The 20,203-nt window shown below is 46.1% G+C and overlaps 2 protein-coding genes across 2 annotated transcripts; both read left to right on the top strand.

Annotated features, from left to right (window-relative positions):
- Positions 1 to 287: 287 nt before the first annotated feature.
- PSENEN (presenilin enhancer, gamma-secretase subunit) lies at positions 288 to 5,434 on the top strand. The gene is made up of 3 exons (XM_060693994.2): positions 288 to 688; positions 4,806 to 4,910; positions 5,062 to 5,434. Exons 1-3 carry the CDS (start codon positions 628 to 630, stop codon positions 5,199 to 5,201), a joined length of 306 nt encoding a protein of 101 aa, XP_060549977.1. The 5' UTR covers positions 288 to 627; the 3' UTR covers positions 5,202 to 5,434.
- Positions 5,435 to 14,066: 8,632 nt separating this feature from the next.
- On the top strand, positions 14,067 to 19,997 carry HSPB6 (heat shock protein family B (small) member 6). The gene is made up of 3 exons (XM_034423649.3): positions 14,067 to 14,845; positions 17,964 to 18,086; positions 19,450 to 19,997. Exons 1-3 carry the CDS (start codon positions 14,651 to 14,653, stop codon positions 19,639 to 19,641), a joined length of 510 nt encoding a protein of 169 aa, XP_034279540.1. The 5' UTR covers positions 14,067 to 14,650; the 3' UTR covers positions 19,642 to 19,997.
- The last annotated feature ends 206 nt before the right edge of the window (positions 19,998 to 20,203 follow it).

Here is a 20,203-nt window from a genome sequence, read left to right as displayed (position 1 = left end):
AACAATGCTTTAAAACAGTCTTTCTCAACCTTGGAAGCTTGAAGATGGGTGGACTTCAACTCCCAGAATCCCCCAGCCAGCAGCGCTGGCTGGGGGATTCTGGGAGTTGAAGTCCACCCATCTTCAAGCTTCCAAGGTTGAGAAAGACTGCTTTAAAAGAACAATTAATTTTTATGTCGTATGTTGTGTAAATGTTTTATTTGTGTCTTAATAAAGTTTATAAATTCTGACAAAAAAAAAAAAAAAGACGTTTCAATCAGAAGAGCCTGACTGACTGACTGACACACACAGACGCGTCTGAGGCGCCTTCCTGTGGCCTCCCCTCTCCCCTTTGGCGTTTCCCAGCAGCTTGCGGGACTACAACTCCCAGAGTTCCTGGCTGCTGGGGGGAGGGAGGTGGAGGGAAGGGAGGGGTGCGGTGGGGCGGGGCTCTCGGCCAGGAAGCAGCTGCGCCGGGAGGGCGAGGGAAAGAAAGGGAGGGGGGGAGGCTCTTTCGGGCGGGCGTCGTAAGAGCGAGGAGGGTCGGGTCAGGTTCCCCTTCTGGAGCCCCGCTGCGTCCAGCCTTCAGCGCGGGGCTTCCTTTCTTTTCTGCGGCGGGGCCGGGAGGGGCCGCCAGCCGTGGGCACCATGAACCTGGAGCGCGTCTCCAACGAAGAGAAGCTGAACCTCTGCCGGAAATACTACCTGGGTGAGCCGCGGCTGGAGGGTCCAGCGCAGCCGGGGTGGGGAGGGGTGGGGGCTGGAGGAGCGGCCTCGGGGGATTCCCCCCCCCCTTACAATCCCCTAAATGCAGCCCTCGGTCTCTGCAGGGCGCCATGGGGTGGGGGTGGGAGGGGGTGGAATAAGACCTGGGTCCTTTTTAAAAAGAAGGGGCCAATAGGCAGGGTGCTCAGCGGAAGTGGGTCAGTGGGTCTGAAGAGGCTGGCTGGGGGATTCTGGGAGTTGAAGTCCAGGTGGCATTAAGTGATTTGGGTTTGAAAAACACTGGGCTACCTCAAGGGAAATAGATTCACCGTGGCTGGCTGGGGGATTCTGGGAGTTGAAGTCCAGGCAGCTTTAAGTGATTTGAGTTTGAAAAACATTGGGCTAGCTCAGTGTTTCTCAACCTTGGAAACTTGAAGATGGGTGGACTTCAACTCCTAGAATCCCCCAGCCAGCAGCGTTGGCTGGTGAATTCTGGGAGTTGAAGTCCACCCATCTTCAAGCTACCAAGGTTGAGAAACACTGGGCTAGCTCAAGGAAAATAGATTCACCGTGGCTGGCTGGGGGATTCTGGGAGTTGAAGTCCAGGCGGCTTTAAGTGGTTGAGTTTGAAAAACATTGGGCTAGCTCAAGGAAAATAGATTCAGGGTAGCTGGCTGGGGGATTCTGGGAGTTGAAGTCCAGGCGGCTTTAAGTGGTTGAGTTTGAAAAACATTGGGCTAGCTCAAGGAAAATAGATTCAGGGTAGCTGGCTGGGGGATTCTGGGAGTTGAAGTCCAGGCGGCATTAAGTGATTTGGGTTTGAAAAACATTGGGCTAGTTCAAGGAAAATGGATTCAGAGTAGCTGGCTGGGGGATTCTGGGAGTTGAAGTCCAGGCGGCTTTAAGTGGCCGAGTTTGAAAAACATTGGGCTAGCTCAAGGAAAATAGATTCAGGGTAGCTGGCTGGGGGATTCTGGGAGTTGAAGTCCAGGCGGCATTAAGTGATTTGGGTTTGAAAAACATTGGGCTAGTTCAAGGAAAATGGATTCAGAGTAGCTGGCTGGGGGATTCTGGGAGTTGAAGTCCAGGCCACTTTTAAGTGGCCGAGTTTGGAAAACACTGGGCTAGCTCAAGGGAAATATAGAATTCTTTATTGGCCAAGTGTGATTGGACACACAAGGAATTTGTCTTAGGTGTATATGCTCTCAGTGTACATAAGGAGAATAAAATACATTCATCGAGAATAAAAAGACACAGCACTTAGTGATAGTCAAGGTTACTAATAAGCTATCAAATCGTACTACGAAACAAATAAAAACAATATAATTGAAAGATACAAGCAACATGATTACAGTCATAAGTGGGAAGCGATAGAGACTAGTAAGGAAGAGAAGAATAGTAATACGGTCTTAGTAAATTATTTGACAGTGTTGAGGGAATTAGTTGTTAAGCAGAGTGATGGCATTCGGGGGGAAAACTGTCCTTGTGTCTAGTTGTTTTGGTGTGCAGTGCCCTATAGCGGCGGATAGAAGTTGATATAGTCACCATGGCTGGCTGGGGGATTCTGGGAGTTGAAGTCCACACATCTTAAAGATGCCCAGCTTGATAAAAATCGTTCTAAAATATAATTTACTATTTGACTGCAGGGATTTAACAGGTTAGCTTTATTTATTTATTTAACGTATGGCATATCATACGTGGACTAGCAATGTAAAATAATATTTCTATTAGATTAGTGGAACCCAGTAAAATAAAAAGGTCTATGTTCAGATATCAATGTCTAGGGCTATCTAACCATTGAAGTGTAGCATTGTTTATATTAAAAAAAAATCAGATACTGGACCCATATACGTTCTCAGTTTACAGCTGGTCTCGATGTGATGTACACATAGCTTCCAGGTAGAGAAACAAACCTGTTAAATTTTGACTGGTTGCTTATGAGATTGTTATCCTGCTCTTCATATCTTATCAACCCCAGATAGGTTACGTTCTTAATACTCCTGCCTCCTATTTTTCCGGTAACAACAATTCTGTGAGGTAGGATGGGCTGAGAGAAATTGGCTCAAAGCAGGGTGGATTTGATTTAAATCGAGTTGATTTAAATCACAATTTAAATCATGATTTAAATCACTAGTAAAAAGGCTTGATTTAAATCAACTCAATTTAAATCATAATTTTTAAAGAGCAACTGTCATCTCTGCTACTCCTTTGACCCACTGTTGACTCACTGATAGTCCCAGTGTTGCAGAATATACAGCCTCATGCTACATAACTAAGCTCCATTTCATGCTGAATAAACTAAATTATTTATGTATCTTAAATAGAAAACTATCTTACGATAGATTTTTACCCCAAAAGTTTTTTATTAAAATAAATTCGATAAAAATAAAAAAAATCCGATTTAAATCAAAAAAATCAATTTAAATAAAAAAAATCTGATTTTTAAAAATTTATTTTAAAAAAATCATTGATTTTTATCCACCCTGGCTCAAAGCCTCTCTACGGGCACTCATTCCTAAATAAGGACTGGATCTTAGGAGTTCCTGTTTTCTAGCTCAGTGCCTTAGCCCCTTTACCAAACTTGCAAGAATTATTTTAGATTTCCTCATTCACTCTCAATTTTGGGGAAGTGGACAAAAGCACATTAAAATAGTGCACAGTGGGAAGAAAGTTGCAATCAATTTCATCCTTAAGTGCCCAGGAATCTTAAAAAGGCTTATGCCATGGAGATCTGTGTGCAGATCCCCCACAGCTTGTCGCAACTTGGTCACTCATTCTGGCTCTGTTGCTCTTCTTTTATCCTCATCTACCTCTAAGCATTGTAGTGGTGAAAATGTGGAATGGGCAGGGACATGGTTGGGGAGAAAAAATCTAGACTTTGCGGGGTAAGGAGCGCAGGCAAAATATAAGTCACGGAAAAAAAATGGACTGTCATTCAGACAGTCTTTACTTTCTTTCTGAAATGGAGTTCATGAAGAAACCCAGTTTTGGTCACCACGATGTAAAAAAGATGTTGAGACTCTAGAAAGAGTGCATAGAAGATCAACAAAGAGGATTAGGGGACTGGAGGCTAAAACATATGAAGAACGGTTGCAGGAACTGGGTACGTCTAGCTTAATGAAAAGAAGGAGTAGGGGAGACATGAGAGCAGTGGTCCAATATCTCAGGGGCTGCCACAAAGACGAGGGAGACAAGCTATTCTCCAAAGCACCTGAGGGCAGGACAAAAAGCAATGGGTGGAAACTAAGAACCTAGAACTAAGGAGAAATTTCCTGACAATTAACAACTTGCCTCCAGAAGTTGTGAATGCTCCAACACTGGAAATTTTTAAGAAGATGTTGGATAACCATTTGTCTGAAGTGGTGTAGGGTTTCCTGCCTAAGCAGGGGGTTGGACTAGAAGACCTCCAAGGTCCCTTCCAACTCTGTTATTCTATCTTTGTAAGAGGAAAACCAATTTGCGCTTTTCCGTTCATGAAGCCCTTGTGTAATATCTCATTTTTCCCTGTACCATCCCTTGAAGAAAATAGGGTGGTAGATCAGTAGTGGGTTGCTACCGGTTCTCCCCGGTTCTTGCGAACCAGTAGTGGAAATTTTGAGTAGTTCAGAGAACCAGTAAATACCACCTCTGCCTGGCCCCGCCCCCAATCTATTTGCTGTCTCCCGAGTCCCAGCTGATCGGCTAGAAGGAAAAAATCAGGGCTCACTTGACAAAGAAGAGGAAAAAAACCCCCAAGACACCTTAGCTTTAAATTGAGAAGCCAAGAAGCCTCCCAACTGATCGGCTAGAACCGATCCGCTCCTTGTAAACCACTCGGTGGTGTCAGAGTGGCAAAAAACTGTTTAAACTCTTGCCGCGGCGCTTCAAAGGGCCGCCCTATGGCTGATCAGCGGTAAAAGGCAGTGTGATGGTAGACCAGTGCGCTCCAAAAACAAATGGGTAGACCAGTACAGCTCTGCAAGCAGTTAAAAGCCTGGTAGACCAGTACCTCTGCTAAATCCTAAAGAATTGCTTGTCACATGAACATCAAACCACACCCACAAAATAAGCCACGCCCACAGAACCAGTAGTAAAAAAATTTAGATCCCATGGTAGATAATGTCTTTCTCCCATCTCTTTAGGTGGCTTTGCTCTGCTCCCTTTCCTGTGGCTGGTGAACGTCATCTGGTTTTTCCGAGAGGCCTTTTTTGCACCAGCATACACTGAGCAGCTTCAGATCAAGCGCTGTGAGTTTCCCGTTTTGGGGGGGGCGGGGGGGCGTAGGTGGGAGGGTATTCTAGCGTGTCCAGCAGTGGTTCCCAACCTTTTTTTTGGTCGTGCCCCAAAATTAAGGAATGCTTAATTATTTTCTGGTCATTTCTTTCCACTTCTTCACAGATGTCCAGCGGTCAGCCTTAGGTCTCCTTTTCTGGGTGATTGTGCTCACAACGTGGACCTGTATCTTCCAGGCACGCCGCGCCGAGTGGGGTGAACTTGGCGATTACCTTTCCTTCACCATTCCGTTGGGCATCCCCTGATACACCTTCTTCCTTAAGGTCCTCAAGATGGACTTTTTGCATTTTACTGTCGGACTCCTTGAATAGCCTCCCTGGCTAATTTTTTCCTAATATCTCCTTTTCATGGAATCCAGGTTGGGATTCTACTGTGGTAAACTATGGCGGGGGCCACCTCTTCTCTGTGGTCCTCTGGATCATCGTCTCCGGCTCTCCTTGACTGCAAGAGATGATCAATAAAGATAGGATGATCTCTTCCTGTTGGCCTCCAGCGTGATGGTGTTGAGAGAGAGCGATGAGTGGGGTGGGGTGAAACCTCTCGTTCAAAACAGGTGTCTGAGTTAATGCGTGAACCTTGTTTCTTCTTGTTTCTTCTTGACCTTGGCCATTCTTTATCACAGAGTTGCATGTGATGTGAATGTGGATCGAAAGGGCTCTGCCCAATCCAGTGTTAAAGTGTTAATACCACTTTATAAGGCCTTGGTAAGGCCACACTTGGAATATTGCATCCAGTTTTGGTCGCCACGATGTAAAAAAGATGTGGAGACTCTAGAAAGAGTGCAGAGAAGAGCAACAAAGATGATTAGGGGACTGGAGGCTAAAACATATGAAGAACGGTTGCAGGAACTGGGTATGTCTAGTTTAATGAAGAGACGGACTAGGGGAGACATGATAGCAGTCTTCCAATATCTCAGGGGCTGCCACAAAGAAGAGGGAGTCAAGCTCTTCTCCAAAGCACCTGAGGGCAGGACAAGAAGCAATGGGTGGAAACTAATCAAGGAGAGAAGCAACTTAGAATTAAGGAGAAATTTCCTGAGAGTTAGAACAATTAATTAGTGGAACAACTTGCCTCCAGAAGTTGCAAGTGCTCCAACAATGGAAGTTTTAAAGAAGATGTTGGATAACCATTTGTCTGAAGTGGTGTAGGGTTTCCTGCCTAAGCAGGGGGTTGGACTAGAAGACCTCCAAGGTCCCTTCCAACTCTGTTATTCTATTCTCTTCTATTGTCTCCAAAGCTGGTTTTCATGCTCTAAGTCAGGCCCAGAACTCCACAGTCTCTTGGTTTCTAGGACAACACCTTCAGCACTACACCAACTGCTCCCTTTGATTGTAGTTGTATGTAAGAGAAGGACAAGAGTTACAGGGCAGATAATATCTTTATAAAAAATTACATTGAGCCTGTTTTACCACTTTTCACTATACTTTTCATGTCTTTCCTGCCTCAGGGTGGTAGAGAATTGTGCTCCTGATCCCTTACCATTCTGATGGGAAGGGACCGGAAAATCCACAGCTAATTACCTCAGAGAGCCTTACGTAGGTTTGTGGCTTTCGCTTGCTCACACTTGCTTAAGGGATCAAAAATTGGAAGTTGTGTTGGCAAAGGATAATACTTTTTTGTCCTAGATGGCAGCCTTCGGATATGTGCATGTTCGGTGCTTTTAAGTAAAGCCAAATGACACAAGAAGATAGAAAGGAAGATAGTTCTGATTTTGGCAGACGAGTAGAGTTATGGGAGCTTCAAAACAAAATTCCCATTCTTGTCTCACCACAAATCTCCCTGGTGTGTCCTTTTTAAACACGTAACGTCTGTCGGCAAGCCAAAAGCACACAGAGCTGGAGTGATTTTCACTCCCTTTCTTCCAATCTACCCAATGAAAGTGGTTCATTAAAAAATGACCAAAAGCAGCTTCTGCCAATGCAAAATTAGGGCCAGGATGGCTGCAACCTGAGTTTTAACTTTTGGCGCTGAAAACAACTTGTGTGGGAAGAAGCAGAATGAGTCACAAGTTTAGACACGGTATAATTTTCTCATTTACTAGATAAGTGTGTGTGTTTGTTTTTGTGTGAAAGCTGTGCGGGGATTGTATTACAGCCTTTTTGTTTTTCCTGCGCACAGAGATAAGAACTCGGGGAGAGGGATTTTGCTGGCTTCAAAAATGGCACCCTTTTTAGCACAATGTGGCCATCTTGATGGTGGGCACAAGGCATCCTTTGTTAATTCAACGATGATCATATCTGCTTCAGGCAATAGCAAAGCAACATGCCTGGACTCTGTCCCACATCTGTCCGGGCAAACAGACTGTTAACAGGGATCACAAGGATCATCGGAGACCAAGTTAATATAGAAAGAGTAACCCTTGAGGCAAAGCTGAGATCATTAAGACATTAGATTTCCCTGACATCTTGGGTGCCCTTGCATTTTTCTACTCTGTCATTTAAGACGACTATTTCCTCACAATTGCTCCTCAGCCAGGGGTTATTCAGCAGGTTCCGACAGGTTCTGGAGAACCGGTAGCGGAAATTTTGAGTAGTTTGGAGAACCGGCAAATACCACCTCTGGCTGGCCCCAGTGGGGTGGGAATGGAGATTTTGCAATATCCTTCCCCCAGGAGTGGGGAGGGTGAATGGGGATTTTGCAGTAGCTTTCCCCCAGGAGTGGAGAGGGAATGGAGATTTTGCAACACCCTTTCCCTAGAAGTGGGGAGGGTGAATGGGGATTTTGCAGTAGCCTTCCCTCAGGAGTAGGGAGGGAATGGAGATTTTGCAACACCCTTTCCCCAGGAGTGGGGAGGGAATGGGGATTTTGCAGTATCCTTCCCCTGGAGTGGGATGGGAATGGAGATTTTGCAGCATCCTTCCCCTGGAATGGGGTGGGAATGAAGATTTTGCAGTATCCTTTCCCCAGGAGTGGGGGAAGGGGATTTTGCAGTATCCTTCCCCTACCAAGCCACACCACGTCCACAGAACCAGTAGTAAAAAAAATTGAATTCCACCACTGTCTTCAGCAAATCAGCTCTATCCAAAATGGAGTCGTCTTTAATCCTGTCAGGAGTTCGTAGAGCTCAGAAGCTTCCCTGGTATTTTGAACCTGCTTGATTTTTTTTTATTTTTTTTTGCAAATGCTAGAACCGGGTATGAGCATTTATGCTGATGCCGAGATTTTCAGGAATCTATAGCCGGTGCAAAAAATTCTGGAGCTTTTTGTGCTATGTTTCAGGAGTGAAACGGGGGAAATTTTTGATTGCTAGGCAAAGAGCTTAATGCTTTATCCTCTTCCCTCCCACCCCTGTGTGAGGAAAAGAGTTGTGAGCGGGGCATTGCCTAGATGCGCTGGTATTTCTGATGTAGGCCATTAGTCTGAGACTACTATTTGGCAGTATTCTCACTGTGAAGACTAGAGAGACTCAGCACTGATTTTGCCATAACCTCCCTAGAATGGAGGCTTTGCACACGACTCATCCAATATAATATTATCCACTGGCGATGCTAATTGGGCAATATAGCGTGTGCCTCAGTGGCGGGATTCAAATTTTTTTTACTACCAGTTCTGTGGGCGTGGCTTGGTGGGTGTGGCATGGCATGGCTTGGTCATGGCAGGGGAAGGATACTGCAAAATCTCCATTCCCTCCCCACTCCAGGGGAAGGATACTGCAAAATATCCATTCCTACTCCACTCCAGGGGAAGGATACTGCAAAATATCCATTCCTACTCCACTCCAGGGGAAGGATACTGCAAAATATCCATTCCCTCCCCACTCACTGGGGAATTCTGGGAGTTGAAGTCCACCCATCTTTAAGTTGCTGAGGTTGAGAAACCTGTGATAGACTGAAGGCCCTGAGGAAAGACAGAAGAGGGAAGGACTAGATAAACCACTGGAGAAGGCTTACTACTTGCTTTGTAATTTGTTCTTAGCATGTTAGAACGGTAAATGCCCTGGCACAAAGAAAGCAAGTTTTTTTGCACGAAAGAGTAAATTAAAAAAATCCATCCAGGTGTGTTCCTCTTTCAGAGCTTTGAAAACCTGTACAAGGACTGTTTGCTCGGCAGTTTAAGAAAGCTGTTTGCTCCAGGGCTGGGCAGAACAGTATCGGCCCCATGTGGCTGGGCCTGTGAGAAATTGCTTCACGACATGCTCTAACAGATTTAGGATGAGAACATGACAAAATGGTGCAGTTTGAGAAAGAGTGAAATCAAAGAGCTTCCCCCCCCCATGATATCAATATTATATTATTTTATAGGCATGTGGCTGCTCTAGATTTAGACCAAGCTTTTCCCTAACCTGGAAAATCAATGGGGATACTGTACGGATAGTCCTCAACTTACCACCAATCATTTAGTGACTATTAGTAACCCAGAGCCGTGGTGGCACAGTGGTTAGAATGCAGTACTGCAGGCTACTTCTGCTGACTGCCGGCTACCAGCAATTTGAATCTCACCAGGCTCAAGGTTGACTCAGCCTTCCATCCTTCCGAGGTGGGTAAAATGAGGATTGTTGTTGGGGGCAATATGCTGACTCTGTAAACCGCTTAGAGTGTAAAAGCACTGTGAAGCGGTATATAAGTCTAAGCTATTTTGCTATTCGAAGTTACAATGGCACTGAACAAAGTGACTGATGACTGGTCCTTGAACATAGTATGACTGCCACAACATCTGCATAGTCACGTGATCAAAATTTGGGCGCTTAGCAGCTGGCATGTATTTGCAATGGTTACAGCACTGTCATAACTTTGAAGAGTTGTTCAATATGGTAAATAGTCATAAATTGAGGACTACATGTAGTAGAAAGATGACTTTAGAGTCTCTCCTTGTATCCCCTGGCATTTCTGCTGTTATTAATGACCACTGATCTCACTGTTGGGAGAGAAAACACAGAAAGCAGAGGTAGGCAAAATTGTATAGTAAATTAATTTTTTTAAAAAAACCTAAACATCCATGAAACTCACAGTACGATCATGATCATCATCATCTTTTAATGACCCCATAATCCCTTGCGGGGTAGAGTCCAGGCAACTGAGTGGAACGGAGTGTTTACTGGCTGGATGCCCTTCCTGTTGCCAATGCGGAGTTATATTCAGCAGATATATTCTCATCATGCCCAGAGAGAGAAATATCTGCCTCTACTTAGGATCGAAGTCACAGCCTCCCGATGGTGAGGTGAGAACTCCCAACTCTAGGCCACCACACTACTCAAACCCGCAATATCATCATCTTATCCAAACTCATGTTAGCCTGATTTAAGGGGGCTACACCGCTCTAGCCACTGAGTTTGCAAAACACATTTATTCAGTTAACAATGGTTTACACAGTATTGAATTAATCAATTGCTTGGCTTTGCCATATACACAGCAATGTAAACTGAGCAATTATGTGGTTGCTAAGAGTCAACACCGATTTGATGGTATATAATGTTGAGTGAACCCAACCATCCAGTCTCAGGGCTGGCTTTATGTATCCTTGAGCTGAGTTACAGTCCTTTGGAAAGAAAAGAAAAGAAAAAAAAGAAAAGGAAAGGAAAGGAAAAGAAGAAAAGAAGAAAAGAAAAGAAAAAGAAAGAAAGGAAAGAAAAGAAAAGAGAAGGAAAGAAGGAAAGGAAAGGAAAGGAAAGGAAAGGGAAAAAAAAGAAAAGAAAAGAAAAGAAAGAATTACATTTCTCAGGAGGAGTTTGGATGGGGCTTGGCATGATTCAGAACCTCAAAATATAAATTGCCCTCATTCAGCCTGCTAAAGTTAGCTGCTGAGTATAATTTACTAATACAGTGCACCAAAGTACTAAATTAACCCATTGGGTCAGGCCAACAACATGCTAAGCTATCAACAAAATAAAATAACATCATTTCAAACTGACATGTAATGTTAATGCTTCTAGGTCTGTTTTCGAACTGATTAATAGTTGTATGAAGATAGATGGTAAATTAACATGTATGAGCCAGCTCTGTAGAATGCAAGGTTCCATGAAAAACAATATGGCAAACACGTCCCAAAGGTGCTTTCTCAAGAGGCAACTGGACTTTCTGGGGTTTTTTTTGAAGACATTTCACTTCTCATCCAAGAAGCTTGAGAAGCGAAAAGTCTTCAAAGAAAACCAAGGAAGTCCAGTTGCCTCTTGAGAAAGCACCTTTGGGACAACCATGACCTGGATGACTAAGAATCTCCATAGCAGGGGTGAAATCCAGCAGGTTCTGACAGGTTCTGGAGAACCGGTAGCGGAAATTTTGAGCAGTTCGGAGAACCGGCAAATACCACTGTAGGAGGTTAGCACACACCCCTTTCTAGGAGAATGAAATCTTTTGGGAAATATCAATAAGGCAGAATATTATGTTTCCCTGGATGAGAAATGGAGACACATATTTTAAAGCAGCTCCCATCTTCCTGCCCCCACCCTTTGTCAATGGGCCATTAAGGCCTGGGCCAGTCTATTCTACATAACAAAGATCTACCTCCTTCAGGCAGAGCCATAGTAGGAATTGCCAAAGATCCAACAAAGATAGGATTAGCCCTCTACCCATCTAGCAACAGAAACTCACCACATGGCACCTGGGAAGATTATATCAGCCAGCAAGGCTAGCTAAAACCCCCACCCCTGGGAGTCTGAGAACCAATCAGGATACTCTTTCGGGGCCCCAGGAAATGCAAAGCCAGAGAGCATAAAAACCCGAGGATTTACTGTATCTGCCCTTTTCTGTTCAGGAACTTAAGCCATGTGATCCTGTCCAACATTAAACCATCTTTCCAAGCAGTCTCCATGTTTCCAGTGTCTGTTTCCCCACTTGGAGCAGAACCCAGAAGGATGTTTCTTCCAACACCACCTCTGGCTGGCCCCCGAGTGGGGTGGGAATGAAGATTTTGCAGTATCCTTCCCTTGCCACGCCCACCAAACCACACCCACAGATCTAGTAGTAAAAAAATGTGGATTTCTCCATTGCTCCATAGACATATGGCAAACACGCTTACATGTTTCCAGCAAGCCTTCCCAGATTCATCTCCCAGGTGGCCCCTGGCCCAGCCTGTTTTCTGATTCTACCTCCAAGGGAGTCTGTATCACCACCCTCCACACAGAAACTGCTGAAGTTGCTAATCACACTGGGTGTGAAATTGCTTTGATCAAGCAAAAGATTCTAAGCAAGTATCTTACTTTGCTAGTGAAACACACTTTGTGTAGTTTAGGCTTCATCTTAACCGAGAACAACAATTATTCTTATTTTGGCCCTCCAGTCCTACCATCCAGAATCACTGGTCATTCTGACTCCGGCAAGGGGATAACACATCTGGAAAACATCACAGTTTGGGAGTGAGTGTACTCCCTGAGAGCCATCTGGCTCTTGTATTTTTGATGGAGAAGGTAGGTTTTGGGAAAATGTGATCTTATCATCATTAAAAAAAAATAGCACTGTGTTTCGTAAAATAAATGCAAAATCTTGTGTTTTAACGTGGTGACCTTGTTTCTTTAAATGATTGTCAGAGTGGGTCAAGGTGTTACTCGGGTGTAGGAAGCCCAATTTTTTTTTTTTGGAACAGAATAACAGTTGGAAGGGACCTTGGAGGTCTTCTAGTCCAACCCTCTGCTCAAGCAAGTCTTGAACATGTTCCTGTTTTATTCCCTTTTGTGGTTTGGTTGTTATACAAAGCTTAAAGCTGGCTGGGGAATTCTGGGAGTTGAAGTCCACAAGTCTTAAAGCTGCCAAGTTTGGATACCCCTGCTGTTAAATGTTTCATCAATAAAAATTTAAGGATGAAAACACATCCCATACCAAAATAATCCACTACACAACGGTGACCTTTCTGCATTACAGATGTTGGTTGGATACCAGAGGTGGGTTTCAGCAGGTTCTGACCAGTTCTGGAGAACCGGTAGCAGAAATTTTGAGTAGTTCAGAGAACCGGTAGTAAAAATTCTGACTGGCCCCACCCCCATCTATTCTCTGCCTCCCAAGTCCCAAGCTGATTGGGAGGAAATGGGGATTTTGCAGTAACCTTCCCCTAGAGTGGGATGGGAATGGAGATTTTACAGTATCCTTCTCCTGCCAAGCCCACCAAGCCACACCCACAGAACCGGTAGTAAAAAAAAATTGAAACCCACCGTTGGGTACACATAATACGCTTAACCTAGTCCTGTTCCAGAATTCCCCACTATATTAGGACACGCTAAACCTGGCCAATGTTAACCTTGATTAGTTTGGGTGTGGTTGAGTATGCAAGCATGAACCAAGACTTCTGGGGCTAATTTGTTTAATTACAAAGTTTATAATTTAGATATGGGTCTAATTTAGATATGTGCATCTGGGGTGGTGCACACAGTTAATAACAAAAACCAAACCATCAAAACAATTGAAAAACAAAACCATAAAAGTGCAATTAGAAACTATAAATAGAAGGGGGGGAAAAAACCACAATTCACAAGAAAATGAATTCCAAAACTTAAGAACAATGGTTATCACTTGGCAGCCTCTACTGCACAGTCCATGAGATTCCTGGCTTGATGTCAAAAATAGATTTTAAGGACTTTGTGGAAAGTCAGTCAGATGGGGGCCAATGGGTGGGGGGGGGCGAGGAAAATGAAGTTCCACTGGGAAAGTGCCACAACATAAAAGCTTTCCTTTCCTGGAATTGCCAGGTGAGGCTCCTTAGCCCAGTTGTGCAAACCCCAGAAAGTGTTAGGCTGGGCATATTGTATATAATAATCACAGCTGGTCCATCTGCAGATGCTCTTCCTGCCTTCTGAGTTACCCTTTCAGCAGTGGTGGGATTCAGCTAATTTAACAACCAGTTCTCTGCCCTAATGATTTCTTCCAACAACCAGTGTGCCAAACTGTTCAGAAAGTTCTCCAGAAGTGGTGCAAACTGGCTGAATCCCACCACTGCCTTTCAAGAAAAGCTGTTTTAAAAAAACGATGAAATCACCACGCCAAAAAAAGAGAGAAAAGGCTGAGTCACTTGCCGAAGAGCAACAGAGTTACACGGCGGTTACGACTATTATCAGATTCGTGTTGCAGTACCCCGGATGGCCTCTAGAGGGCACCATAACTTCCCCCCCCCCGCCCTCTAGTGGCCGTCCCGTTTTCGCAATCCGGAACGTTTTAACAAGTCATCGCGCTTCCCTTTCGTATCCTAGCTAAAAGGTTCAAGGCTCGCTCTTTTTCGCGGGTGTTCATTATTTCCCTTTCCCGTGCATAAAGTAACGTCTGAAATCAGCTGGGGGAAAAAAAAACAAAACACGACCCCTTTTCCTAAATCCCAAACCCAGGCTTGCAAAACAGCCCCTCCCTTGGATCGACCAAACTTTCCCCCGGGACCGCTTGCGATTCCCCCCCACACCCCCGACCCAACTTTCGCACCGAGCCAGCGAAAGGCAAGAAAAACAGCTGGAACAGCTGCCTCCTCCCCCCCCCAAACTCTCCTTTTGCGCTCGGAGGGGCGTCCCAGGCAGCCCCCTGCCGCTTCCAAGACGAGCGGCGCTCTCTCCCGAGGCGGCGGCTGACCTCCAGGGACCGAAGCTACGCGAAGCTGGGTCGGGAAGAGCCGAAAGGCTTCTAGCGAGTTCCAGAGCGGGGTGGGCGGACCGGCGGCGGCGGCGGCTGCTCTGGCTATAAAACGGGGACCGCCCAGGCTCTCCGTCTGCGTCTCGCGGTGCAGTCGAAGCTTGCTGGATCGGTTGTTGCAGAGCCGCCGCTGCTGTTTTCCCTCCTGCTGCGCCATGGACATCGCCATCCAGCACCCCTGGCTCCGCCGCCCCATGGGCTTCCCTTCGCTCTTCCCGCCTCGCCTTTTCGACCAGAGGTTCGGCGAGGGGCTGATGGAGAGCGACCTGCTCTCGGCTTCCCTCTGCCCCTACTACATGCGCTTCCCCCCCATGCAGATGCCCAGCATGCCGGACACGGGGCTGTCGGAGGTAGGCGCAGCTTTAGGGGGTCTCGCCCTCTTCCCTTCCTCTCCCTCTCCCTCTCTCTCTCTTCCCTTCCTCTCCCTCTCCCTCTCTCTCTCTTCCCTTCCTCTCCCTTCCTCTCCCTCCCCCCTCTCTCTTCCCTTCCCTTCCTCTCCCTCTCTTTCTTCTCTTCTCTTCCTCTCCTGCTCTCCCTTCCTCTCCCTCTCTCCTCTCTCTCTCCTTCTGCCCCTTCCCTTCCTCTCCCTTCCCCTTCTTCCCTTCCTCTTCCTCTCTCTGTCTCCCTTCCTTCCTCTCTCTTTCTTCTCTTCTTTTCCTCTCCTGCCCTCCCTCCCTCTCCCTCTCTCCTCTCCCTCTCCTTCTGTCCCTTCCCTTCTTCTCCCTTCCTCTCCCTCCCCCCTCTTCCCTCCCCCCTCTCTGTCTCCCTTCCTTCTTCCCTCTCTCTCTTCCCTTCCCTTCCTCTCCTTCTATCCTTTCCTCTCCCTCTCTTTCTTCCCTTCCCTTCCCTTCCTCTCCTTCTCTCCCTTCCTCTCCCTCTCCCTCTTCCCTTCCTCTCCTTCCTTCCTTCCCTCCCTCTCTCCCTTCCCTTCCTCTTCCTCTTTCCTTTCCTTCCTCTTCCTCTTCCTCTTCCCCTCCTTCGCTCCCTTCCTCTCCCTCCCTCCCTCCCTTCCCTTCCTCTCCCTCTTTCCTTTCCTTCCTCTTCCTCTTCCTCTCTTCCCTTCCTCTCCCCCTCTCTCTCTTCCCTTCCCCCGCTCTCTCTTTTCGGGGCTGGGAGGGTCTTGGGGAATCGTCTAGATACCCTGGGGCAGGACTTGCGTCGGACTTTGGCCGATGGCGGGTGAGTTTGTTCTGGGCTCCCGCCCCCCTTCCCCACCTCGCCGGCCGTGGACTCGCGTGCCGAGGACGCCGTGGGGTGGGGGGGGACTGGGGCTGCGCTCATCTTAGCCGGCAAAAGGGCGAAAAGGGTCGGACCCGATGAGTGAAAGGAAGCGGGCCAAGGCACGGGAAAAGGGATGGGGGGGGGTGCCAAGCGGAATGACAGAGCCCGCTGCCTATTATGGTAACGTTCTGTTCCCCTGGCCCAGCCGAAAGGACAATGCCAACCCAATTGCCCTCCAGGCCGGCGGACTGGCATACGGCAGGCAGCCCTTAAAGGCGTAAAAGAAACCCAATCCTGTTGGATGGCTGCCTGCCCCTTGCCCTTGGCTGGCTCCCTTGACTAGAACCCCAGCGGGAACAGAGGAAGAAGCTGTTCCTTGGCCCCGATTGCAACTTGGCTTGGGAGGCCAACCAGGAGCCACTTTGGCTCGTGCTAAGGAAAACCCACCCATGGCGGCTTGTCAATCATTGGTTAAGATTGATGGATCGCAGGCACTTGGCCAGCTGCAGTTAATTCTGTAGATCGTGGCTTAATGCACTCTCCAAACTCACCTCTTAATTAACTTCACAATACTTTTCCCTGAAGCAGGATAGGTGATGTTCCTGTTAAACTATTCTTTTTTTTTCCCCAAAAAATCCTATCATGGGAAGCCTTTGGGGGTGCAAAGCACCTCCTCTTTCCCTGGAGTTTGACTTCTTGCCTTGTTTCCATTATTGAACATGAAGATTTGGAACAGTGAGGAGGCTGTTAGTTTAGTTTCAAGGTACCCCCTGCCAAACTTTTAAAGCCAGAAAGCAACCCGAGGAAGCCATTCAAGTAACATGGTTTCTTGTTTCTGCAGGAAACAATGTTTTTTTGCTTTAATTTATATGCCGCCCTTCTCCGGAGACTCAGGACGGCTTACAATGCGTTAAGCAATAGCCTTCATACTTTTGTATATTTATACAAAGTCAGCTTATTGCCCCCACAATCTGGGTCCTCATTTCACCTACCTTTGAAAGGATGGAAGGCTGAGTCAACCTTGAGCCTGATGAGATTTGAACTTGCAGTAATTGCAAGCAGCAGATGTTAATAACAGTGCTTTAGTCCATTGTACTATCAGGCTCAATTTGTATCAATTGAACCAATACAAATAATGTATGCAGATCTTTTGGTGACCAGAAACTCTTACAAAAACTTCATTTGTAAATCATTTTCTAACTACAAAGACTTGGGATTGAACATCTGAATTGTAGCAAGAGAGGCTGGGCATTGGACCAATAGTTTTTTGATGGGTGGCTGTTGCCTAGTAACATAAGCAATGGTCCCACCCTACATAACTTAGTGGGTGGTTTCTGATTGGTTGTTGTAGAAACACAGATGCCCTACAGCTATGGCACGCTTGTAATCTGTGCACCTATGAGATACTTGCACGCTCGTGTTTTCCAATCGGTTCGATTGCTGGATTTCCTTGAGTGATGGGGGAAAAAATCTTGCATTTTGCCTGCTGCCCAGGATAATAGCAATAGTACTTAGACTTATGCTTTAATCTTTACAGCCCTCTCTAAGTGGTTTAGAGAGTCAGCATATTGCCCCCAACAATTTGGGTCCTCCTTTTACACCTCCCTCCCCCCCTTGGAAGGATGGAAGTCTGAGTCAACTTTGAGCCTGGGGAGATTTGAACTGCCAAATTGCAGGCAGCTGGCAGTTAGCAGAAGTAGCCTGCAGTACTGCACTCTAACCGCTGTATCACCGTGGTTGGTTGAGATTAAATTATGGGTGGAATCTCTTTCCAGAGGAAATGGCTTAAACCAGGGGTATCCAGACTTGGCAACTTTAAGACCTGTGGACTTCAACTCCCAGAATTCCCCAGCCAGCCATGGGGAATTCTGGGAGTTGAAGTCCACATCAATGGTGGGTTGCTCCCGGTTTAGTCCGGTTCTTGCGAACCGGTAGTAATGGTGGCAGGAGGCTCCGCCCACCCACCCAACATCATCATGGATGTTATGCGCAGAAGTGCTCACACACGCATGCACACACAAGCAAAGCAAGCAAGTGCTCCCGTTGCGAACCGGTAGTAAAAGTAAGTGGAACCCACCCCTGGTCCACATGTCTTAAAGTTGCCAAGGTTGTACACCCTTGGCTTAAAAACCAATACAGTTTAACTGTGTATGTCTGTAGAACTACCCAAGACAGCAAATGTTCTCTGCTAGATTCAGAAAGGCTGGTAGTTTCTCACCCACTTTTTCTCCCCTTCCTTGATTCCAGATGAAACTGGACAAGGATAAGTTCTCTGTCTTGCTGGATGTCAAGCACTTTTCACCAGAAGAGATACATGTGAAGGTGGTAGGCGACTACATTGAAGTACACGCCAAACACGAGGAACGTCCGGTATGTAGCTTTTGTTACACCTTCTGCTGTTTTACCTTGTCAAAAACCAAGATTGGCGTGGGTGAAACTGTATTTTAAAGCCGCATTTTAAAACCTGTGTTTAACTTGGAACGCAAATTGAATTTGCATTCCTCAGCATTTTCACACACAGATGCATTCCGGGTCGGATATGAAAAGGTTGATCTTGCACAAAGTGCTTAATCCCACCCTTGGGTTAATAAACTACAATTTAGGTATATTCAAGCAGTCTTCAATGTACAACCACGATTGAGCCCAAACTTTCCCTTGCTAAGTGAGGCCCTGGGACACTGCAACTGAGTCAATTTATGAGTCAGTTGCCAAGTGTCTGAATTTTGATCACATGACCATGGGGATTTTGCAATGGTCGTAAATGTGAAAACCGTCATAAGTCACTTTTTTTCACTGCTGTTGTAATTTTGAAAGGTCGCTAAACAAACTGTTGTAAATCAAAGCGCTATCTGTATTCATATAATCTGGGTTCAAACATTTAAACCTTATGACTTAACATGATGCCTTGGTTTTTTCCAATATGCTGAACCACAGATTATCTTATTTTGCTCTAGCTTAGCGTGTGTTGGCCCTTAATGTACTAATAGCTTAAAATCATCCATGCAACACAACACAAAAAGGATTTTAAAATATTTCTGAGCTTTACCTGCTGAGAGTTCTAGCAATGGGAGATAGGATCATGGTCTAAATTACTTGAACGACCTCATATTTAAACTTTTTTTTTTTTTTGCTGCAGTTAGAGACAAAGCATCAGTGGTAGATTTCAAATTTTTTTTACTACCAGTTCTATGGGTGTAGCTTGGTAGGCATGGCAGGGGAAGGATACTATAAAATCTCCATTCCCACCCCACTCTAGGGGAAGGTTACTGTAAAATCCCCATTTCCTTCCCATCAGCTGGGAGGCAGAGAATAGATGGGGGCGGGGCAAGTCAGAATTTTTACTACCAGTTCTCCAAACTACTCGAAATTTCCGCTACCGGTTCTTCAGAACTGGTCAGAACCTGTTGAAACCCACCTCTGCAAAGCATGTATTACACCTGGGACACCACCCAGTTTTGGGTAAAAAATTTGTTGCTTTTGGCACCAGTGGAATATTTTAAATTTTGGGCAGCTCTTTTGGGATGTTTTCTTGAAATATCACCTACATATTGTTTGTAGATTTGCAGAATGGCTGCCTTCATGGCTTTCGCCTTTTACAAAATCCCCACTTCCCTCACTTAGCAACACAAATGTTTGGCTCAATTGTGATCGTAACCCGGGGACTACCTGTAGTATCAGCTCATCGCTTCCCTGTTTCGCCATTCATCCCTCTTGTCTCGCTCTGTTCTTCCAGGACGAACACGGCTACATCTCCCGGGAGTTCCACCGTCGCTACACGATCCCCAAGGGGGTCGATCCGGCAGCTATCGTCTCCGCCTTGTCTCCGGAGGGGGTGCTCTCCATCACTGCCCCCACTAAAACCCCCGCATTGGAACGGAGCATTCCCATCACTCGCCAAGAGAAGCCAGCTGTCACTGGAAAATGAGAGAGAAGCAGCCTGGCCCAGAATTTTTCATATTCCCCCCCACACCCCCATTAGATACCAGCATTGTGAGCTTGGACTCCCCTTGCTTGTTAGGTACAAGGTTGTTCACTCTTAAGCCTTTAAGGAAGCGACGTTCCTTTCCTACCCTGCTAATGGCTGCTGGGATGCTGACAGCAAAGACTCTGTTGTCGTCAAATTTCAGTCCATCTACTGGAGAAGAAGGTGCCATTTTCTTCCTCTGGCTAGAAACATCTCTCTTCTTTTGCAGGCTTACTCTGTACCACTCTTCATACTGAACTGACTTCCTTGTATAAATACCCATTTGCAATAAAGTGCTTTTTTGCTTAAGAGCCAAATGTTGCCCGAGGGATACTTGCCAATAAACCTGAAGTTATTATCCTTTCTTTAGGGAAATGGAATGGATGCAATTGCCGGTTTAGCGTGAAGGGAAGGAGCTGTGGGGTGTGAACCAGTGGTGGGATTCCAAAATTTTTACTACCGGTTCTGTGCGTGTGGCTTGGTGGGCATCGCAGGGGAAGGATACTGTAAAATCCCCATTCCC

Source organism: Pantherophis guttatus, chromosome 10 (assembly GCF_059756535.1).
Source record: "Pantherophis guttatus breed Tessera chromosome 10, ASM5975653v1, whole genome shotgun sequence".
Taxonomy (NCBI): Eukaryota; Metazoa; Chordata; class Lepidosauria; order Squamata; family Colubridae; genus Pantherophis; species Pantherophis guttatus.
This window is presented reverse-complemented; position numbering and strand designations above follow the sequence as displayed.